This window comes from Lepidochelys kempii, chromosome 5 (assembly GCF_965140285.1).
Source record: "Lepidochelys kempii isolate rLepKem1 chromosome 5, rLepKem1.hap1, whole genome shotgun sequence".
Classification (NCBI taxonomy): Eukaryota; Metazoa; Chordata; order Testudines; family Cheloniidae; genus Lepidochelys; species Lepidochelys kempii.
Genome location: NC_136384.1, coordinates 75678892 through 75700072, shown reverse-complemented (window position 1 = coordinate 75700072; position 21181 = coordinate 75678892). Strand labels below are relative to the sequence as shown.

At 38.5% G+C, this 21181-nt stretch overlaps 1 protein-coding gene across 4 annotated transcripts in view; it reads left to right on the top strand.

Annotated features, from left to right (window-relative positions):
• The window catches only part of DTWD2 (DTW motif tRNA-uridine aminocarboxypropyltransferase 2), a 191785-nt gene extending 170788 nt beyond the window's left edge, over positions 1-20997 (top strand). For 2 of the 4 annotated variants that reach the window (XM_073344786.2, XM_073344787.2), the window contains 2 exons: positions 12480-12608; positions 17034-20997. In XM_073344786.2, the coding sequence (XP_073200887.2) occupies positions 12480-12608; positions 17034-17204 (300 nt within the window). In that variant the 3' untranslated portion in view covers positions 17205-20997. Of the gene's footprint in view, positions 1-12308; positions 12392-12479; positions 12609-17033 lie in introns of those variants that run through there. The other 2 variants (XM_073344790.2, XM_073344788.2) reach the window with 2 other exon arrangements.
• The last annotated feature ends 184 nt before the right edge of the window (positions 20998-21181 follow it).

Below are 21181 nucleotides of genomic sequence, written 5' to 3'. Positions count from 1 at the left end.
CATGTCTTGCCACTACCATACACTCGTCCTCAGAGATGGTTGATCCTGTTGGGGAGAGAATAGTAGGCTACAAACTTTAAAACGTTTAAAACGTTTCCTTTAAAACGTTTCCACAGATGACGCTTTCCCTCCCTACCCTCCAGTGCAGCTCTGAGACAGAATGCCTCCCTATGCTCCTCCTGAGTGGTGCAGCTCTGCATCATTCCCAACTCAGGCCTCTGGCTGAATGCCACTTTGTAGGCCTAAAGCAATAGATTGGTTAGCAAGAGGGGAAAGGAGACAAAACAGAGAGGGATCTTATAGCAATCAGAAAGTGTGTGGGGAAAATACAGAAAAAGGATGTCAGCTAAATGGAAATTGAATGAGATGTTTTCCCTGAGGCTTACCTTGGTGGCTTGGGAATGTGCAGGCTGCAATTTATTATAAATTTGTGTCAGCAGTTTACACATGGCAGAATGCACAAAGGTAGCATGGATACATACATACGTGCAATCAGCAAAACATGAAGAAAAGGGGAAAGGTTTTTGTGACATCCATTTAGTTTTTTGACTTTGCATTTATGACAGTTGCATGACAGTTATTCCCTGCAGAATTTGAAAAAAAGAGAGCTCTTAAAATGTCACTTTAAATTAAAGCCAGGATGTTTGAGAGAGCTAACTTATTTATGTTCTTGATGTAAATTTCAATAGTGGGCTGGGGTTTACTTTGCTCAGTGTTCTTTCTCTGTCACGAAGGTAACTCATGGAACTTTATTTAGCTGCAAGGTTATGAGATTTTTGCATTTTAGAATATGAAAAGAAATATAGTAGGTCACTGTTAGCCTTTTAGGCAAAAGGTAAATGTGTAAACTCTTAATATTCTGAACCATATATTTCCATTCCTTGTCTGGCTGACTCCCCTCCTTTGGGAGTGATTTTTGCACCAGTGCTACGAAAAAAGCATTTCCTGCATTCCCCCCAGCACATAAATTGCAATTGTACCTAGCCTATGAGATAAGTCTGCAAGGGGTTTGTGTGTTTAAATTCCCTGCTATTTCCCCTCCCCTGCACACCCTTCCAAGGGCCAGGAATAATCTAGCTCATATTTTCCTGGTTTTAATATTAATTTAGCATTTAATATTAGTTCAATAATTAAACCTGTAAATGATACCAACCACTGCTACCGGTAAAAAGAATGACTACTAAAGGTTCTTGTCATAAAAATAAAGGGAAGGGTAACCACCTTTCTGTATACAATGCTAAAAAATCCCTCCTGGCCAGAGGCAAAACTCTTTCACCTGTAAAGAGTTAAGAAGCTAAGGTAACCTCACTGGCACCTGACCCAAAATGACCAATGAGGGGACAAGATACTTTCAAATCTGGAGGGGGTGGGGGGAAAACAAAGGGTTGCCTGTCTGAGATTTTTTTGCTGGGAACAGATCACGAATGTAAGCCTTACAATTCTTGTAAAGTTAGTAAGTAATCTAGCTAGAAAATGCATTAGATTTTCTTTTGTTTAATGGCTTGTAAAATAAACTGCTCCATGGAATGTGTATTCCTGTTTTTGTGTCTTTTTGTAATTTAAGGTATTGCCTAGAGGGATTTTCTGTGTTTTCAATGTGATTACCCTGTAAGGTATTTACCATCCTGATTTTACAGAGGTGATTCTTTTACTTTTTCTGTAATTAAAATTCTTTTTAAGAACCAGATTGATTTTTCATTGTTCTTACAATCTAATTATAGCAAAAACAAAACACGTATGAGGAACAAACAGTCTGAAAATCAGTATACAGTGGGACAAGGTTACTAACCAGATGGTCATACTGTGTTCTTATCTTGAAGGGTGTGTTGTGTTTCTAAATACATTTTTGGATGAGCATACATTTTTGTTTTGAGATTAGAACTAATGAGAGAGGAGTAGAGCTGGGTGCATAACTGATTTTTCAGTTCTGAAAAAAAATAGTTCAAGTTGAACAAATTTTTTTTCTGAATTTTGGGCAAATCAATAAAGTTGGGGAAATTGTTTCAGGTATTTTAATTTTTTTAAAAAAAGGAAGAGAAGTGCTAGATTCACAATTCATAGCCAGAGGAACGGCCACTGGTGCTGGATCCCCCTTATAACCTTTAGACCAGTGGTTAGGTCATTCTCTTAGGATGTGGAAGCTCCACATTCAAATCCCTGCTCTTGAGCAGGAGATAGAACCCAGGCTTGCCGACTTTTAAGTGAAGTGCTCTAACTACCAGGCTCAGGAGTGCCCCCAGAAATGTTTCATATGCTGCACACATAACTCTCTCATTCCTGCCACCCCTGTCTTGGCTGGCTCCCCCATGCAGGCACTCACCACAGCTCCCCTCCCTCTCCTTGCAGCAGGTCTTAAGTCTGCTGCTGAGCAAGTCCTGCCGGCAGAGGTGTGGGGACATCAGCTGCTGTAAATCAGGCAAGGCCTGGCAGATTTGATATGTAATCCTAGTTGAAAAATCATTTGATTAATGTTGAAACTGTTCATTTAGATGTAGTCTCATTTTCATTTTGACCAAAACAATTCACCAGGATCAACACATTCACAAAATGTTTTGATCAATCCAAACCTGCATTTTTAGGTGAAAAAAATAGTTTTGGCGGAGGAATTTTGCTGAGCCTTTAAGAGCAGTGAGGGAGGTAAGAGTTTCATGAGAACAGAAGAGGTTGAGAAGAGGTGGGACATTAAGATGGAAGGGAGGGATGGGGACAGTATATTCAATAAAATTCTATATGATCTCTCTAGTCCTAATAAATTCTACTATTCTTAACAAGGATGAATCTCAATCACATTGTGTAATAGTATGATTGGCCTATAGTCATATTATGCCAAACTTATACTCCCATTCGTTCTCAAAAGCTGAACAGGATGACCTGGGTTGATGCTTGAATGGGAGACCTCCAAGGAAAACCTAGGTTGCTGTAAGTGGTGATGTTAGTACCAAAGGGACCTGGTCCTGAGAGATGCTGAATCATACCCATACCTCCCACTCAAGTCCTCAGCAAGTTGAGCAATGAGCCAGTGTTCCATCATGTACTGGGAGGGCACTGTGTTGGTAGAGAAGCCAGCTTACATATGAGACATTAAACCAACATAAAACTTGTTATCATGGCCTTCAAGGCCTTGGAAGCTCTAGGCCTTCTACACAGTTGTATATGGAAATTAGATACTCAATTACATGCAGCTCTAGACTTCTGATGTCTTGAAATCAAGCCCAAAAATATTGGTGGCACTTCATGTAGAAGAAGAAATGCTAACTTCAGTGTCCTGGCCAATTTGCAATGAGTAATTGCATTTGGCTTATCTAACTTTCCCCTCCAGCTTGAACTGGTTGAGGTATTCCTAATTTCCTTCCTTAAACTCTTGTTTTTCCTTCCATAAACTCTTGCTGAGTGCTGTTACAGAACTACTTTAAGAACATAAGATTGGCCATACTGGGTCAGACCAAAGGTCCATTCAGCCCAGGATCCTGTTTACCGACAGTGGCCAATGCCAGGTGCCCCAGACAGAGCAAACCTAACAGGTAGTGATCAAGTGATCTCCCTCCTGCCATCCATCTCCACCTTCTGACAAACAGAGGCTGGGGACACCATTCCTTACCCACCCTGGTTAATAGCCATTAATAGACTTAACCTCCATGAATTTATCCAGTTCTCTTTTAAACCCTGTTATAGTCCTAGCCTTCACAACCTTCTCAGGCAAGGAGTTCCACAAGTTGACTGTGCGCTGTGTGAAGAAGAACTTCCTTTTATTGGTTTTAAGCCTGCTGCCCATTCATTTCATTTTGTGGTCTCTAGTTCTTATATGATGGGAACAAGTAAATAACTTTTCCTTATTCACTTGCTCCACCACTCATGATTTTTACACACCTCTATCATATTCCCCCCCCCCTTAGTCTCCTCTTTTTCAAGCTGAAAAGTCCTAGCCTCTTTAATCTCTCCTCAGATGGGACCTTTTCCAAGCCCCTAATCATTTTAGTTGCTCTTCTCTGCACCTTTTCTAATGCCAGTATATTTTTTTGAGTTGAGACCACCACATCTGTATGCAGTATTCGAGATGTGGGTGTACCATGGATTTATATAAGGGCAATAAGATATTCTCCATCTTACTCTCGATCCCTTTTTTAATGATTCCTAAGATCCAGTTTGCTTTTTTGACTGCCACTGCACACTGCATGGACATCTTCAGAGAACTATCCACAATGACTCCAAGAGCTTTTTCCTGATTAGTTGTAGCTAAATTAGCCCCCATCATAGTGTATGTGTAGTTGGGGTTATTTTTTCCAATGTACATTACTTTACATTTATCCACATTAAATTTCATTTGCCATTTTGTTGCCCAATCACTTAGTTTGGTGAGATCTTTTTGAAGTTCTTCACAGTCTGCTTTGGTCTTAACTATCTTGAGCAGTTTAGTATCATCTGCAAACTTTGCCACCTCACTGTTTACCCCTTTCTCCAGATCATTTATGATTAAGTTGAATAGGATTGGTCCTAGGACTGACCCTGAGGGAACACCACTATTTACCCTCTCCATTCTGAACATTTACCATTTATTCCTACCCTTTGTTCCCTGTCTTTTAACCAGTTCTCGATCCATGAAAGGATCTTCCCTCTTATCTCATGACAACTTAATTTACATAAGAGCCTTTGTTGAGGGACCTTGTCAAACGCTTTCTGGAAATCTAAGTACACTATGTCCACTGGATCCCCCTTCTCCACATGTTTGTTGACCCCCTCAAAGAACTCTAAGAGATAAGTAAGGCATGATTTCCCTTTACAGAAACCATGTTGACTTTTGCCCAACAATTTATGTTCTTCTGTGTGTCTGAAAATTTTATTCTTTACTATTAGTCTCAACTAATTTGCCTAGTACTGATGTTAGACTTACCGGTCTGTAATTGCCTGGATCACCTCTAGAGGCATTTTTAAATACTGGTGTTACATTAGCTATCTTCCAGTCATTGGATACAGAAGCCGATTTAAAGGACAGGTTACAAACCATAGTTAATAGTGCCGCAATTTCACATGGAACTCTTTCAGAACTCTTGGGTGAATGCCATCTGGTCCCGGTGACTTGTTACTGTTAAGTTTAACAATTAATTCCAAAACCACCTCTAGTGACACTTCAATCTGTGACAATTCCCCAGATTTGTCACCTACAAAAGATGGCTCAGGTTTGGGAATCTCCCTAACATCCTCAGCCGTGAAGACTGAAGCAAAGAATTCGTTTAGTTTCTCCGCAATGACTATCATCTTTAAGTGCTCCTTTTGTATCTCGATTGTCCACGTGTCCCACTGGTTGTTTAGCAGGCTTCCTGCTTCTGATGTAGTTAAACTGTTTTGTTGTTACCTTTTGAGTTTTTGACTAGCTGTTCTTAACTCCTTTTTGGCTTTTCTTATTACATTTTTACACTTAATTTGGCAATGGTTGTGCTCCTTTCTATTTACCTCACTAGGATTTGACTTCCACTTTTTAAAAGATGCCTTTTTATCTCTCACTGCGTCTTTTACATAGTTGTTTCGCCATGGTCGCTCTTTAGTTCCTTTTACTGTGTTTTTTAAGTTGGGGTATACATTTAAGTTGAGCCTCTATTATGGGGTCTTTGACAAGTGTTCATGCAGCTTGCAGGGATTTCACTCTCGTCACTGTACCTTTTAATTTCTGTTTAATCTCCTCATTTTTGCATAGTTCCCCTTTGTTTTCAATTCAGAGATTTTTGTATTTCAGTGGTGACTGAAATTATTCCAATATATGCATCTGGTTTGTAAATTGTTTTGAGATGCTTCAGGGTCAAAAGTATGATATAATTACTGTATCAATATATCATCACTATTTTATGGGAAATTAGATGCAAAATGCCATGGCTTCTGTTGTGAAGTGTCAGATTGGTGGGTGTTTTTGTGTGTTCCTTTCTAGAATTCCAGGTGTAATACACGAGCTATGACAACAAAATGTTCTGATTTGGGACAGACAATGCACAAAGACTGCTAACTCTCAGCTCAGCACTTGGATAGTCTTATGAGATGTGCAAAGGGAAAGGTGTGGAAGCACCATTCCTTCAAGCTAATGGAGCAGTTCTGCAGAGGCTGTTTCATCCCCATGGTTAAGTAGCCTTGCATGCACTTACCACGGGCTAGAGGAATAAACAGTAGCAATTCATCTCTAAGCCAGGCAGGTGAAGTGTTCTTCTAAAATCTCACCAGGATCTACTGCTGTGGGAGTGGAGGGTCTGCATTTGGTCTAGAATATGCAGTTCATTTTTATGTCCTTCACCCCAGTGTAAATCTGGCTATCATACTATATAGAATTTTTGGTTAATGTATGATAATGAGCTACTGGTATAGTGTAGTAGAAAACAATCTGTTAATGAGCCAGGAGCTCCTTTTGTGAAGACATACGACACACGAAGACAGAGACTGGCACTTAGGTCCTGATTTTGCAGACATGAAAATCAGCTTTTGGGGATAATCAGCCACTAAATGTAAAATATCACTTTCTGGCTAACTATGAAATTGTAATATACATTTTATTAAAGAATCAATATTGGGCTGATCCATTTGCAAAAATGTGATTTATAGTAGCAGAAAAAGATGTTTCAAGTAAAGAGGACATTGAATTTGCAGAAAATAACTATAAGCCTTCTCCTCCCCACATTCCCCCTCTGCAGATGAATAAGCATGTAAAGTACATATTCAAGAGGTCCATTTTTGTGTCCCTTTAGATTTATATTATACTGTATGTCCTAATATCTGGAATCAACAATTGTTAACGGAACCTGTTTAAATATACAAAATATCCCACTAAAATGCTGCAGTAATCAACCTTAGAAATAACAAGCATTTGTTACTATGATGAAGCTCCCCCACCCATATGCAGAGATGTGCTTTACAAAGAACACTCTTGTGAATGGGTTTATGCTACTGGCTGGGAAAGCAGTAGGTGGCTCTTTAGAAGCCAGTGCTGTGCAGAAATACCTTGTAGTACGTGAGCCACTGCCACGTCAGATTCCTTTGACCTTTTCCCCACAAGCCTAGATGGGGGAAGCACACTGGTCAATAATTCTTGCCTGGGGGAGGATAAGAGAGGATTTTAGTGCCCAATCCTGACTTTCTCCAAAAACAGAAATACATACCCTTCATTCTCTGGCCCAAGAAGCCACTGTGGACAATGGGTAAGGAATATATAGATAGCTTCTGAGGAGAGGGAGGGAGGTAAGTCTGCAAAGGGGAGAAGCTTTCAGAGGAAGAAAAATCTGACAGCTGAAGCCTCTGTCATTCCCCAAGTTGATGAGAAGTGTCCTGGTGGTGTGTCAGCCTACTGAGTCCTTTCCTCAATCCCAGCATTTGTTGAAAGAAGGTGTGTTGGATGGGGATTGAGTACATTATGGGAATTGACTGCTTGTTGTATGAGTGTAGTTATCTATATCTTGTGTAGTGAATATGAGTAGAGGTTTGTATTTTGAGTGAGTGAGTGAAAAGTTTGGGGTGCTGAATGGACTTGTAGGGCTGTCTCGTTGAATTTGTGGGGTAAGTGGATAAAGTATGTGGAGGGAGTTCTTATTTTATTATTTGTGTTACCATAGCTCATAGGAGCCTTAGTCATGGATTAAGACCTCCAGGAATGAAGGATGAGGAAGAGGGAAGAAGAGAGATTTTGGTGAATGTGCAGGTTCTAGAGGGAAAGTGAATGGCTAACATAGCGGGGGTGAGGAGGAAGGGGAAAAGATCCATAGTGGAAAGAGAGACACACACAGACATTAAAAAGGACAAAATAAAAGTTCACTAATATATGTAAGCCAGGAAGGAGCACAATAGAGACAGGTTTAAGAAGTTTCATTTTAAAAAAGGATTTAATAGAAAACTGATGTCCATTGTTACTATGATATAAAGATAGAAATATACTGTTTACATAATACACAATACCTTTGTCTGAATTGAAATGAGTGTTGGGAATTCCTTGCCTTTTTGGGATGGATTTCTCTCTAGATACTGCTAGACCACCATTGCCAGCGGCTTAAAGACATTTCTGAATATATGGTTTTGCCTTTGAAATGTACCAGATAATACCAAAATCCATGTTCCTTAGGGAAACCAGCTGGATTCTTCTAAAAAAAAAATCTTTATTCCTTAAACCCCTACCTTCCCCTCCAATCTAAATCAAATCAGTATTTTGTAGGTCTTCCAATTATATTGAAGAATGTAATGATTCTTTCTTCCTGCCAGCATATCCATGAATTCTTCTTGCCCCAGTTTAGCTCCTGCTGTGATAGCGCTTATTAGCACATTGAAAGCTGATGGCCTCAGTCACCAAAACTCCAGAACTGTTTGGAGCTTCCTTTCTTACAGATCCCTCATAAGTAAGGAATCTGGAAGTACTTTGGAGAAGGGACTAGGATAAAGAACAGTGTAAGGAAGGGGAAGAGGATAGTGACCCCAGGTTAGGAAGGCAAGGGAAGGGAATGGAGATGATGATGAAGAGGAAGGGACCAGGCAAAGTGGGTAAGAAGCCATTGGCAACCAATGTATTGAAGAGGAATTTCAATCTAGTGATATTCTGAAGTAAGCTAAGAAACTGGTTCCTTAACCAGACCTTAGGAATAGGAATTGGCCTCCTATGCCTAGTCATTTTGTAGGGTTTATTGTCCTAAGAAAATGAACACAGTGTTTCCTCAAGGATTTGGGAAAGGAACAGATTATTTATGTTAAACCCTACAACTGAGGTTATGAAACAAGTTAACTCATAAGAGAAAATATATGGAAATTATAAGAGTAATGAATAATGTCTGAATTCTCACAGACTGATGCTACAAAATCTGTCATTTCTCAACAGCTGTTTATAAAAGCAATAAAAGCTTTTGGAGCTGATAAAACAGACAGTCTAATGGTTGGATTAGATTTATCTTTCTTAGAAAATGTTTTACTTGTGTAATAGTATAAAGTGGTTATCACTTTAGGCAGAACCAATAAGTCAGTAAATCAGTTTACCCAAAGTAGCCTAATAAATGATATGAATAAATTATATGAATTAATTTGATTTCTAATTTGTCTTTCTAAAAGATGACAAATACTTAAATGGGGTAAATACAGTCTTAATGATGGAGTACAATATGTCCATATATGGAATAGTCTATGCATTTAATTTTAAAAGAAAGAATGTGATTATATGTAGAATGTAAAATAGCAGTTAGTTTCTCAGTACTCTGTTCTTTTTTGGAAAGAAAATTGTGGCAATGGAAATTGCACATTATTTTTTTTCCAAAAGAAAACAAGATGGAATGCTGAGAAATGCTGTTTTACAATCTTCATTTATCAGTTGCAGTAAGTCTGAATGGCCATTGTAATGGCCATGGCAAAATACTCAGCATCTCTCAGGGTCAGGCCCTACATTCTAAAGTTTATAGATTACTTCACTAATATTAAAGCTGCTTTTTTTGTAGTAAGAACCCAAAGGAATTCAGGTATTTGACCGTTACAACATTAGATGGTTTTAACACATAAAAAATGGGACCTAAATGTCTGCATTTTCAAAAAGGACCAGTGATTTTGGGTGCCTCTCCTTTTTAGTGTACAGTTTGAAATACTTAAAAGCTGAAATTTTCACCTGATATTCAGAGAACTGATACTCAGCACTTCTGGAATTAAGGACCGTTAAAGTGTGTGAAGTTGGGCTGCAGAATTATCAGTCACTGTTGAAAACTCTAGGCCAGATTAATTGAAAATCTCTTAAAATGTTGAGTTGACTATTAACCTGATCCATGCTAAATATCACACTCAATCCCGTTGCTTTTCCTTACATTCTGTCCTCTTTCCTAGTTTTGTATATTGCCTATTTAGATTTTTAACTTTTCAAGGCAAGGACCCTACCTTCTTACCAGTTTGTAAAGTTCCACCCATGGTTTTAGCAATATACAAAGAAATTACAAGATAGAATTTCTCACATAAGTAATTTCAAACAATTTTCTTCATAGTACTGATTTTTAAATCCTTAATGTTTTACCTTGACTTTATGCTATGAAGATGAGATTCTCAGAATAGTAGACAGACTTGTGCTAACTCTATTCAAGCTAGAGCGTTAAGAATAGCAGCGTGGATGTTACAGCACCTTGGACCCTGGGGATCAGATGAGTTTGGACTTGAGTGGCTAGTCCAAGCCAACATCTGTGCCACAATTTCCATTCTGCTAATTTTAGTGTGCTAGTTTGAACACAGCGAATACAAGACTGTTCACTTGCTCCCACCTCCCAGCTGCAATGTAGAGACAAACCCATGGATCCAATTGCAGTATCTGGCTCTTGGAGGACTCTAGTGGGAATGGAAAGGAAAAAGAATCATGTAGCCTGAACAGTTCTTATACTTGTAAGGTTACGTATTGGGGTGCAACATGCACTTGTCACAGATAACAGGTTCTTTCTTAAGCGGCTACTTAAGAGTTAATTGAAAAGATGGAATTTGGTGAAACACACAGAAGCTTTGTTTAATACAGACAACTGTAACTGAAATCATAGGCAAGAATCAATATACAAAACTGTTAGAAAAAGATGACATTAAAGTCGTTTCCTGTGTTCCTTCTTACAATCTTACATCATGCATACTTACAATTTATGGAGACCATTGCAAACAGATGGAAGGTAAAGTAAGTGGAGGCCATCGCAAGAGAGGTCCTGATTAAGTTTACATGTCTCAGGGACCCAGTGAGCATGAAGAAATGGGAACTGATTGTGGTACTTTATGCCCTTCCTTATGGTAATAGTACGAATATATACCAAATGTGATCCTTTACACTGATTATAATAGGGTCAATAGCTGCCCCTATCCATGTGGCCTTTGGGGTGTCCATGATTATGTATCAAGCACTAATATGTATGATTTACATAACTTATTTCTTATTAATTCCTATATGTACATGTGGTCTAACTGCTTAGATACTGCATAGTAACCTAATAGCTAAAGCCCCACAAAACTCCCATCTTGTGGAATCTTGTGGTGTACGCTACTTGTTTAAGGTAACTCACTTGTCTCCCAAATTGAGAGTGCAAAATATATGACCTGGAGTTCTCTCCTTAGGACTACACTGTTCTACTAATGTCATTTTAGCTCTCAAGCATAAAATCATCCATGAGACAGAGTCATAGGTCATAAGATTAGGTCAGAGGTCAACAATCAAAAGGTTCAGAGAGGTTTGCCCATCACTAAGCCTTCAGTAGGCCAGTAAGGTAACATGTTTTACCAAGTCAAGATCACCTATCTCACCATTACATGCTGCCACAGTTGACTTGGCAGAGGCATTCTAGCTGAAGCTTTTTGTGAGGGGTCCTGAGTTTTGGAATTTGCTTCTCCCCTTTGGTCCGCCAGAGCCCAGATTTGTTAACCTTCTGGGCGTGCCATAGAGTCCATCTTTTTTCTTACTTCTTGAGGAAGGCATGGGTTGAGATAGCTACATTTATGTGTGATACTTTGTTAATATTCATGTTGTGATTTTTAATTCATGGAATAGATACCCAAAGTACTGGATGGGAACCTACTGTAATAGTCTAAGAAATCAGATAAATAGAATATGTATGTCTTAGGTTTTGTGAATGATTTCTGGCAAACTAACATATGCAATTTAGTGTAAGTTCCAAAATATGCAAATATATCAAGTTCTACAGCAAAACTCAAGAATGTGTGTTGGCATTAACATGTATTACTTTTCTGATTGTACTCCCTTCAGTGATTCATATCAATCACATTTTGATCAATAACATTTTGTTGGCATAAAAAGCCAGGTCACTGCAAATTCAAATGTCACATCAATGAAAGAAAAGAAAAAAGGGCTTATAAATTCATAGATATTAAGGTCAGAAGGGACCATTATGGTCATCTAGTCTGACCTCCTGCACAATGCAGGCCACCAAATCTCACCTACGCACTCCTGCAATAAACCTTACCTTTGTCTGAGCTATTGAAGTCCTCAAATCATGGTTTAAAGACTTCAAGGTGCAGAGAATCTTCCAGCAAGTGACCCGTGCCCCATGCTGCAGAGGAAGGTGAAAAACCCCCAGGGCCTCTTCCAGTCTGCCCTGGAGGAAAGTTCCTTCCCAACCCTAAATATGGCGATCAGCTGAGCCCCGAGCATGTGGGCAAGATTCACCAGCCAGGTACCCAGGAAAGAATTCTTCTAGAATCAACTGTATATAGTGCTCACGTGTTTATTCCAACTCAGTCCAAATCCTCCTCCATTTATAAACCCATTGAAGTCACTGGGGCTAGTTTTGTGAGGAGTTTAGGATCTGACCCCTACACGGTTAATGTCTATGGTTATTCTTCAGCAGGTTCATTCATGTGCGAAGATATGTATAGTCTATGACAATTGGCTACCAGGGAACAAGACAGTAGAGAGGTATGAAGGCAGGTGATTATTAAAAAAATAGGAAAGGAAAATAATTTGCTGTATCATAGTAATTGATTTCTTTAAGTTGGGTGTGTGTTTGTTTTTTCAGGTGCAATTGAAAACGAGCATTTCAAGTCAATATGTAATTCGTACCCAGCCAACAAACACCTGCCTTTCTACACTTGAATGTGCAGCTATTGCCCTTGCCATCATGGAAAAAAATGATGGTATTCAGGAGGTATGTGATTAATTTTAAATGGAACTGTAGTGTGAAGCCCAGTTAGTTAGATAATAGTACCATATTTATCTTGAGCACCTTACACATTCGTTACCCAAAGACCTGAATAAGATCATGGGATGCTGCTGGTTGGTTCACCTCCGAGACTAAGCAGAGGTAAGCAAGCAGCTGTCTGCTGCTATTGTTCTGTTCCTTCCTTGCAGATCATATGCAGGTTTTACTAACAGACACTTGCATACCCATTACTGCAGCTGTCTACTGTGGACTTCCACAAGGCTTCATTCTCTCCCTCCTCTTACAGGGCATCCCTGTCAAACAGTTTGTCCATGATACTTACATTCTTTGCACTGAATGCAAACTACACTATTTTCCAGTTACCACCATAACTAATTAGATTAGCTCCTTCACAATGTGGAGTTGGCTGAAGATAAACCTGGGCAAGACTTTTGGAAGGAAGTGGTGGGCAGAGGGAAATGTTTCAAAGTACCAGCTACTGTCTTAACATCAACTAGGTATCTTTCTGAATCATTCTTCTCTCTCTCTGTGTGGGGTAACAGATTGACCTAACAAGCTTAATTATTATGAGCGCAGCCCTTATGAACACACCCTCCCTCACATCTACTCTTTTTGACTTCCACTTTTCTACAGTCTTCTTGTTTTTGTACCAAACCCATCATCATGGTATCTCCCCTAAATTCAAACTAACTGGCCTCACTCTCTTCTCTATCAGTCCTTTCTATTTTATTTTTTTTCCTTGCCCTCTTCTCATTCATCTTGCTGTCCTCTTGTGTACTCCTCACTCAGTCTGTCCTCTTATTCTCATCAGCTCCTTATCCCTCTCCTCCTCATTTCCCTTACATTCACTTTCTCATCCCATACTTCTGTTTCTCACTCCTTTTTTCCTCCCTCTTTTGAGAGAAGATGAGAAGACTAAATCTACATCTGTCTCTCCATCACTTGATCTTATATCTGTCTGTAAGGTACTCATACACTTCAGTTTTGAGTATAAAACAAATACCAATAGATAAGAGTTCAGAATTTGGCTCAAAATTAAGAAATAGAAAATGTATTGCATTTTTAAATAGTGTGGCAAACAGAACATGTGATGGAGAAGTGCATTCATTTCTAACTCACTTGGCATTCCCAATTGCAATACTTCAATATCCCCCTGTAACCAGGCATGGACTCACCCAGCATCGCCTCCTGCTGGTCATCCTTGGGAATAGCTCACTACCCTCCAGAACACCCTGTGCAGTCTGGCAATTCACCTGTCACTGCTCCTCCCCATGTCCCTTATGGACCCAGTGCCCTTTTGTCTGGGGTGCTACCCCTCTGGCAGTAACCCCTCAGTCTCAGGGTCTCCCCACCCAGGGGAACCCCCTACCCACTATCCCCACTTCACCTCAGTCTTGGCTACTGCCAGTCCTCATTTAGCCCCACTCCCTGGGCAGACTGCAGTGTATTAGCCACTCATCACAGTGAAAGGGGTTTGGACCTGCTGCCCCTCAACCTCAGTACTTATCTGGCCTTACTCCTGGCCTGCAGCCTGGGGAGTTTCCAGGCCAGAGCTCCCCAGCCCCACTCCACCTCAAGTACTCACTCAAACTCCCCAGCAGTCAGGCCCTTCTCCCTCTAAAGGCAAAGAGAATGTTACTACTCCTGGCTTCCCTGGGCTTCTTATACAGGCCAGCTGCAGCCTGATTGGGGTGTGGCCCAGCTGTGGCTACTTCCCCAATTAGCCCAGCTTGTAGCCCACAGCCCCAGCCCTCTTCAAGGGCTGGCTTTTCAGCCCTTCAGGCAGGAGCAAGGTGACTACCTAGCTATACTCCCCTAAATAGCATCTGTAGTATGCTAAATGACACTAATATAACATGTTGTATTGAATCTTTGTAAATACTTTTCTTCAGATACTTCTTAATTCTGTAATTTATCAAAAACTACTAGGTACTAAGTACTGGGTTAAGCTGCCAGGAAGGTAACAATCCATTGCGCTAATGTTTTTCATGTGTAGAATTTACATATTTATTCTGTCTCACCCATGCTGTTTTCAGTCTAGAAGATTAAGATTTGATATTTTGTAGCAAATGAAAATGCTAGTAAAATTTGCAGAGATTTCACCCTTTTATCTAATTTTCATAGATACAAAAATTTTTATGATTATTAAGATAATTAGTGATTCATGAGCAGTGAATGACATGGCAATCAGCGTATGCAACCAAAGTTTTAAGCTAAATCTTCAAAGCTTTGTGCTTTGCACTCTGTTTCCTTTTTTAATGATAGCTGAAAACAGTTGAAGTTGACAGGATCTTTTGATCTTGTAAACCTTATGCTTGAAATATATTTCAGAAAATAAAGATGTATCCCTTTATTTAAGAACAAATCTTTGACAGAAATATTTAAATTGGGTATTTTACTGAAATGACCTGCACATGTATTGCATAGTTCCCTACATAATGAGGAGGAGCACAACTTCAATTTACCTTCAGTTGAATGTTGAAAGGTTTTTTTTTTTTTTACCACCCCCCAAAGCTGGTGTGATTTCATGGTCTTGAAACAACTTTGAGTCAGAAAACTTAGCAATTTATTGTTGATGGGGGGGTACACCCTGTGAAACAGAAGTGAGCTGTAGCTCATGAAAGCTTATGCTCAAATAAATTGGTTAGTCTCTAAGGTGCCACTAGTACTCCTTTTTTTTTTGCGAATACAGACTAACACGGCTGCTACTCTGAAACTCAAGCATAGTCTCAGATAATCAGACATGCATTGCTGTATATCTTGTAAAACCATCCACTGTGGAAGCACCATAATTCATTTTTTAAAAGGTGTGTTAATGCTAGTTTTCTGTATCTGAGATCAGGACTGAATCAATAGACTGTTTCTACCCTTTAAAAATTACTAATTCAAGAAGAAAAATATAGTATAGCAAATAGAATTTGTTTAAAAAAGTGTGTTATAATCTACCAACGAGGAGAGAGAAATATTCCCATGACATGTATTTAGATGGAAGGAAATAGGGGCACCTGTGTGTCATAGGTCCTGATTCAGCCAAGATATTTAAACATGTAACTTGCTTTAAGTATGGGATACATGCTTATGTATATTGCTTAACTGGGGCCTGAATTAAGTCATCCTCATGCCAATGTGTCCTGTTAAAACTGTTGGAGTGAAGTAGACACTAAAAGTTTTCTAACTGGTCAGATGCAACTCTTTCCCCATGTCCTTATATGTAGTAACATTTAGTAGCTACAGAAAGGGTATTGGATCAAGCTAAGCAATTATCTTTGTTTTATTTTTAAACAGATAAATGTTTTTAAATAGGTTTAAAATGTTTTCCTACAGTCAAAGCACAGCACTGGTGAACATTAACTCTCAGAAGACAGTGCTGATCCAATTCCAGACAAACAATTAAGAGTCCTTCATGGAAATCAGTTGAGCTTTTGCAGAAATGCAGCGATGACCTGAGCTGCCCTCACAGCTAGCTGGAAGATAAAATGCTTTTCTAAGCCTGCCCCACTGACCTGGAATAGTCCTTTAGCCAGAAAACGTGACCCCCCGGGTTGCGTCTTTCTACTAATCAGCGTAAAACTGTCAAGTGCCCTTGGAGAAATTTGGGTCGTGACAGTTCTTGAGTTTGTTTATTCTATTAGGTCAAAGAATACCAATCAGACATTAGCCCTTGCATCGCAAGTTTTGATCCCACTGGTCTATGATGGAAGACTCTGTCAAGGCACTAAAATGTCCTCTATGTTCTCAGTCTTTTGTTGCTGGCACTGTAAAATATTAATGGTAATCAGCATTTCAAGAGAGATCTAAGAGGCAGCGAGCAGTACTGGACCAAATCCTGGGATGTAGCTCATCTGCACAGAGCGTAGTTCAGGAGTTTTTTGTAAAGGTGGCTTTAAAGCCCATCTTTGCACTCTTTGCATCCTGGTCCTCACTCTATGCAGAGCTATTCTGGTCCCTCTGCAACAAATTAGGGACACTTAGGACACAAAACTTAGGGATACAAAAGCTGCTGGTAGGATTGGCATAGTACCGTAGATTACTAGTCATACTCCCTTATATCTGGGCTAGATGTAGCTCTATTACATATCCAGAGGAATCTCCAGAGAAGGGGGACAAGTGCATCCTTCATGGCCTGCCCATACCTTCCTTGGCTTGTCCCTTATCCGAGATATATCATGGGACCCAAGGATAGGGCTCACAATGTCCAGAGACATATATCTTCCACCTTCTGTATGTAGGGAGAGTCGCGTGTGGAGGGCCACTTCTGTATACAAATCAGGTCCTTTAGTATCTCACATTCCACTGCATGATAAAACTTGGTAAAATTTTATATTTTAATGGTGATCCCTACACATAAAGCTTGGATGAAATGATATCTCCTAGACATATTTCAAAGCTTTTTTGTTTTGTTTTTCACAGACTATACTCCGCCCTCTTCAAGCTTTGTGCTCTTTCCAACTTCAGCATGGTGCCCAGATCCATCACAGCAAGGAGCATCTTCTTAAAAATGGTTTATATGACAAGCCCATGCCAAAGAATAAACGCAAGCTCAAGAGAATGGAACTCTTAGTGAATAATGTTAAGATCTAGAAAGACTGTACACACAGTAGTATGGATTTTTTTTTTGTACAAACACAGTTTGATATTGGATTGTTCCAAATAGCCATCCATATGGTAATAGACCTTTTAAACTCCTGTATTCAAGAGGCTTCCTGTCAATAATGCCAACTACGGTAATAGGCAGCATGTTCAGTTTTGTTGTTATACTAGGCCAGGTGTCTTTGTTCAACTGTAGAAGGGAGGAAAACTGCAGTGAATAATTTAGAGCTATGTTGTCTCTAGAGTCAGTGTATGATCCCCATTAAGACTGGATAGATTTACTTTGGGGAAGCTTTTTCTCAGTACTGAAGAACAGGCATTCTGTTTAAGTAGGTAGTGGTAAGGGTAAGGATCCAATATTTGGAAGAATATTGAATTACTTCTCGGCATTTTAATTAGTAATTACAATAGGGTATAACTATAAATTCCTATATTAGTTAGTTAATCTGAACATAAGGAAATGTGATCTGAGTATTTTTGTTTTAGTTTAGTGTGGCATTTATTTCTTATTTTACTAGTCTGAGATTTATATCCATATTATTGTGCAGTCGTACTTGCTTTGAGCCTCTCTGCAGTTTTCAAGGATTTTGCTTGGCTGAGATATGCCAATATATTTTGTTCAGATTTTAATAAAAAAGAAAATATGGAAATGGAGCTAAGCTTTTATCTGAATTGTAGACCAGGTTCTGCACTCCATACTTGGGCAAAACTTCCCTTGTCTGTGTAAAACCCGTAGAATTTGGCCCAAAGAGTATATGCAGTATACCACATCTTGTTTAATCCCTTTGATTTTGGAATTTACATGTATTCCTGCAGAAGTTTCTGTTGAAATGGTTTCAGAATTGAGTAGTCTAGCCAAACTGTAAAAATATGTTTGCAGATGCGTCAAATCTTGTGGCGAAATGATTCTCTTTTTTTCAGCAGTCGTGGCGCTGCAGTGTTGCTGCCAGCAGTGGAAGCACAAGTGAAGACAAGGATCAGATATTTGTATTTGCGTCACGAAGCAGGTTTTCATGATGAAAACTAGTGATTTTAGGGCTTTACCACAGTGAAAACCTGCTTTATGAAACTGTGGTGGTAAAAGTGCCTAATCCCTGTCCTGACTAGTGGTTGCGCTATAGGTAGCAGCAGTGCATCTATACTGGATAGTAATTATTCTTAGACCTTCTCTACACTAGGGTATTTTTCCCATAATTTATGACTGCTGCTACCACTGGACTTTTAAGTGGTCACCAGTGTTTTAACAACTCTGGATTTGTCTATATTAGGAAAAGAGATCAAGTTTATGTCAGGACTAGCTAAGATGTTTGCTAACCATAACCTTTTCTGTAGTCTCGATGCAATTTAGATAAATCCCATGACTGTGGCTAGCACTGGTACAGCTGAACTGGTGAGAGTGACAATGAGAAATTAGGAACAGAAAGACTAATGTAGACACCCTTACTGTAGAAGCACATTTTCTAGTGAAACAGGCAAGAATTCCTGTTTAAGAAATGGAGGGTGTTCCCACTTATCTTGCTGCTGTTGTTTCAGTTTGCCTTGTTTCAGATTCAGTGGGACAGCAGTGCATCCTTCAGTTTACACTGTGAAGGTTATTTTCCTTAACAGAAGGGTTAAATATTTCTTTTCACAAAATGTAAGTTCACATTCTGGAGAACAGAGGAAAATCTGTGTTAATACTCTAAATTCACAAACAATTGAAGTCTTAGTGGATCAAAGAAATAGTCTACTTAATTGAGTTATAATCCTACATGAAGTACTTCAGTTCAGTATGTGAATTGAAGGTTTTTTTCAATTCTGCATAAGGGTCAAATTTTCGAATGTTTATATGAGAGATTTTTATTGATGTGAATAATCTCATTGATGTGGGGCTACTCCCATGAGTAAGTATTAGTTAAGTGAGTGATGTTTGTAGGATCAAGCCCTAATGTTGGACAAATGGATGTCTATTGCAGTCAAGTCTGCAGTACTGTCTGTACCATACTAGTAGATCACTATCCAACAGTTATTTTAAAAATGAAAAAAGATGAAGTTATTCGTTGTGCTTCAGTTACTGGAACCCTACGATTTTACTTTCTTTGAGGATTTTGTAGTGTTCAATTTAACTGTAACACTAATTACATTATCTGGGATAGACATTTAGTTGCTACAAAGTTGTCACATGAAGTTACATCAAAGCTGATCACATTTTTTTGTTCATTGGCATTTTACTAAGAACTAACACTTAATTTGATTAAAGCTGTTTTATCTTCTTCCTCTATGTTAAAATCCAATTCTGTTGCTGCAGTCCTTTCTTGAAAACCAAGCAGAATATATTCTCAAATAATATTTCTTCATGCCTTCTATTCCTTCTGAGCACCTTTTCCATTATTTTTTTTCTGGGCACGATGAAAAGTGTTTGCACAAAGACATTTAGGGCCAAATTTTCAGGTAGGCCTCAATCAAGTATCTTTTTTTTTTTTTTTTTGGTAGGCCTACTTTTTGCACCCACAAATAATTGGGTTTTAAATTAATTACAGGTACGAATAATAGACGTCTAAATATCTGATTTGTATGTGCAAAAAGGTGTATAACTATCACTTCTTCCTCCAATTTATTGCGGACCCCAAAATACAAGCAGAATTATTTGCAGATATAACATTGTGCATGTAAAGATGGAGGCCACTCTTGAAAACCTGGCCCTTAATCTATTATTCTTGTCAACAGAATTTTGATTGGTTCTATATACTAAATTGTTACTGTTTAATTTCAATATTTTATGTTACATGACCGTGTCATGCAGGTTGATCAGTTGTAAGTTTATTTTCAGATTTTTATATTTTTGATGATACTGTATAGCTTTTTAAACAAAATTATGTGTCTTAACAAACATTTTCAGAATTTAACAATCTTGTCTTCAAGCCAATGGGGATCAAACTTGAAAGTGATATTTTAATGTATGACAGTTATCTCAAGAAAAGGTACTACCCAAATCTTAACTCTTTTGATTGTGAGAGAGCTTGAAGAGTTGTTACCTGCTTTCTGTAAGAAATTTTAATTAGGATAAGTTTATTTTGCATTTTTATTATTTGCTTTAATGGTCATCCACTTTTCATTTGTAAATTAGCAAAAGATTCTTGGGAGTTTAAAACAGCAGTCTAGCATAGAAGTGAACTTCTAAAAACATATTTCATACAGTGTATTTTCTTTTAATGTTTGTTGTTCTCCCCTTGTCAGCTTTGCACTTTTAAATGTTGCGGTATAAATACAGTCTGCCCTCTACATTCCACTGAATCGTACCATGGGGAATTGGTGACATTGCCGTACATATGCTGACAACATTGATATCAAACTTTGGTGAAAAAGATTGTAATGCCATAAAATACTATAAAGTGACAAAGTTTCCAGTACAAGATGTTGGATACAAAAGTTGTATGTGATTGCGTAAACAATATATTCATTTAAAAAAAAATAGGTATTTCTGAACCCTCTTATTTTTATTTTCTCTTTGTAGAAGAATATTTCTAGAAAGTTTTCAGATTTCAAGATAAAGTTGGTCCAGGAAGAGCAGGACATGCTTTGTTACCTGCAGGACTTAATACCCATTGCATTCTAACATCTTACACATTCCAGGTGTTGTCAAAATATTAGAAAGCAGTTAGTGTTCCATTAGTTTTCTATTTTAAAAAAATGTTCATATGATTTGATAAAAGACAAAATTTTATTTTTAGACTAAAGGATTTTCTTCTGTATTGCTAAAATGGATTAAAAAGATGTTCATACTGTATTGTTTTACATTTCTAAACGAAAAAGAAATAGAATTAAAAAACTGAACTCTTTAAAAAGGTATCTGGGTTCAGTAATTTTCTTCTTGAGTAGCATGTGGAATTCTTTAACATCTATATCCATACATTCACATAAAATACTTTATACTTTCCATTTACACATGATAAAACAAGATTATCATGACTGTATCATTAGTCCTATAC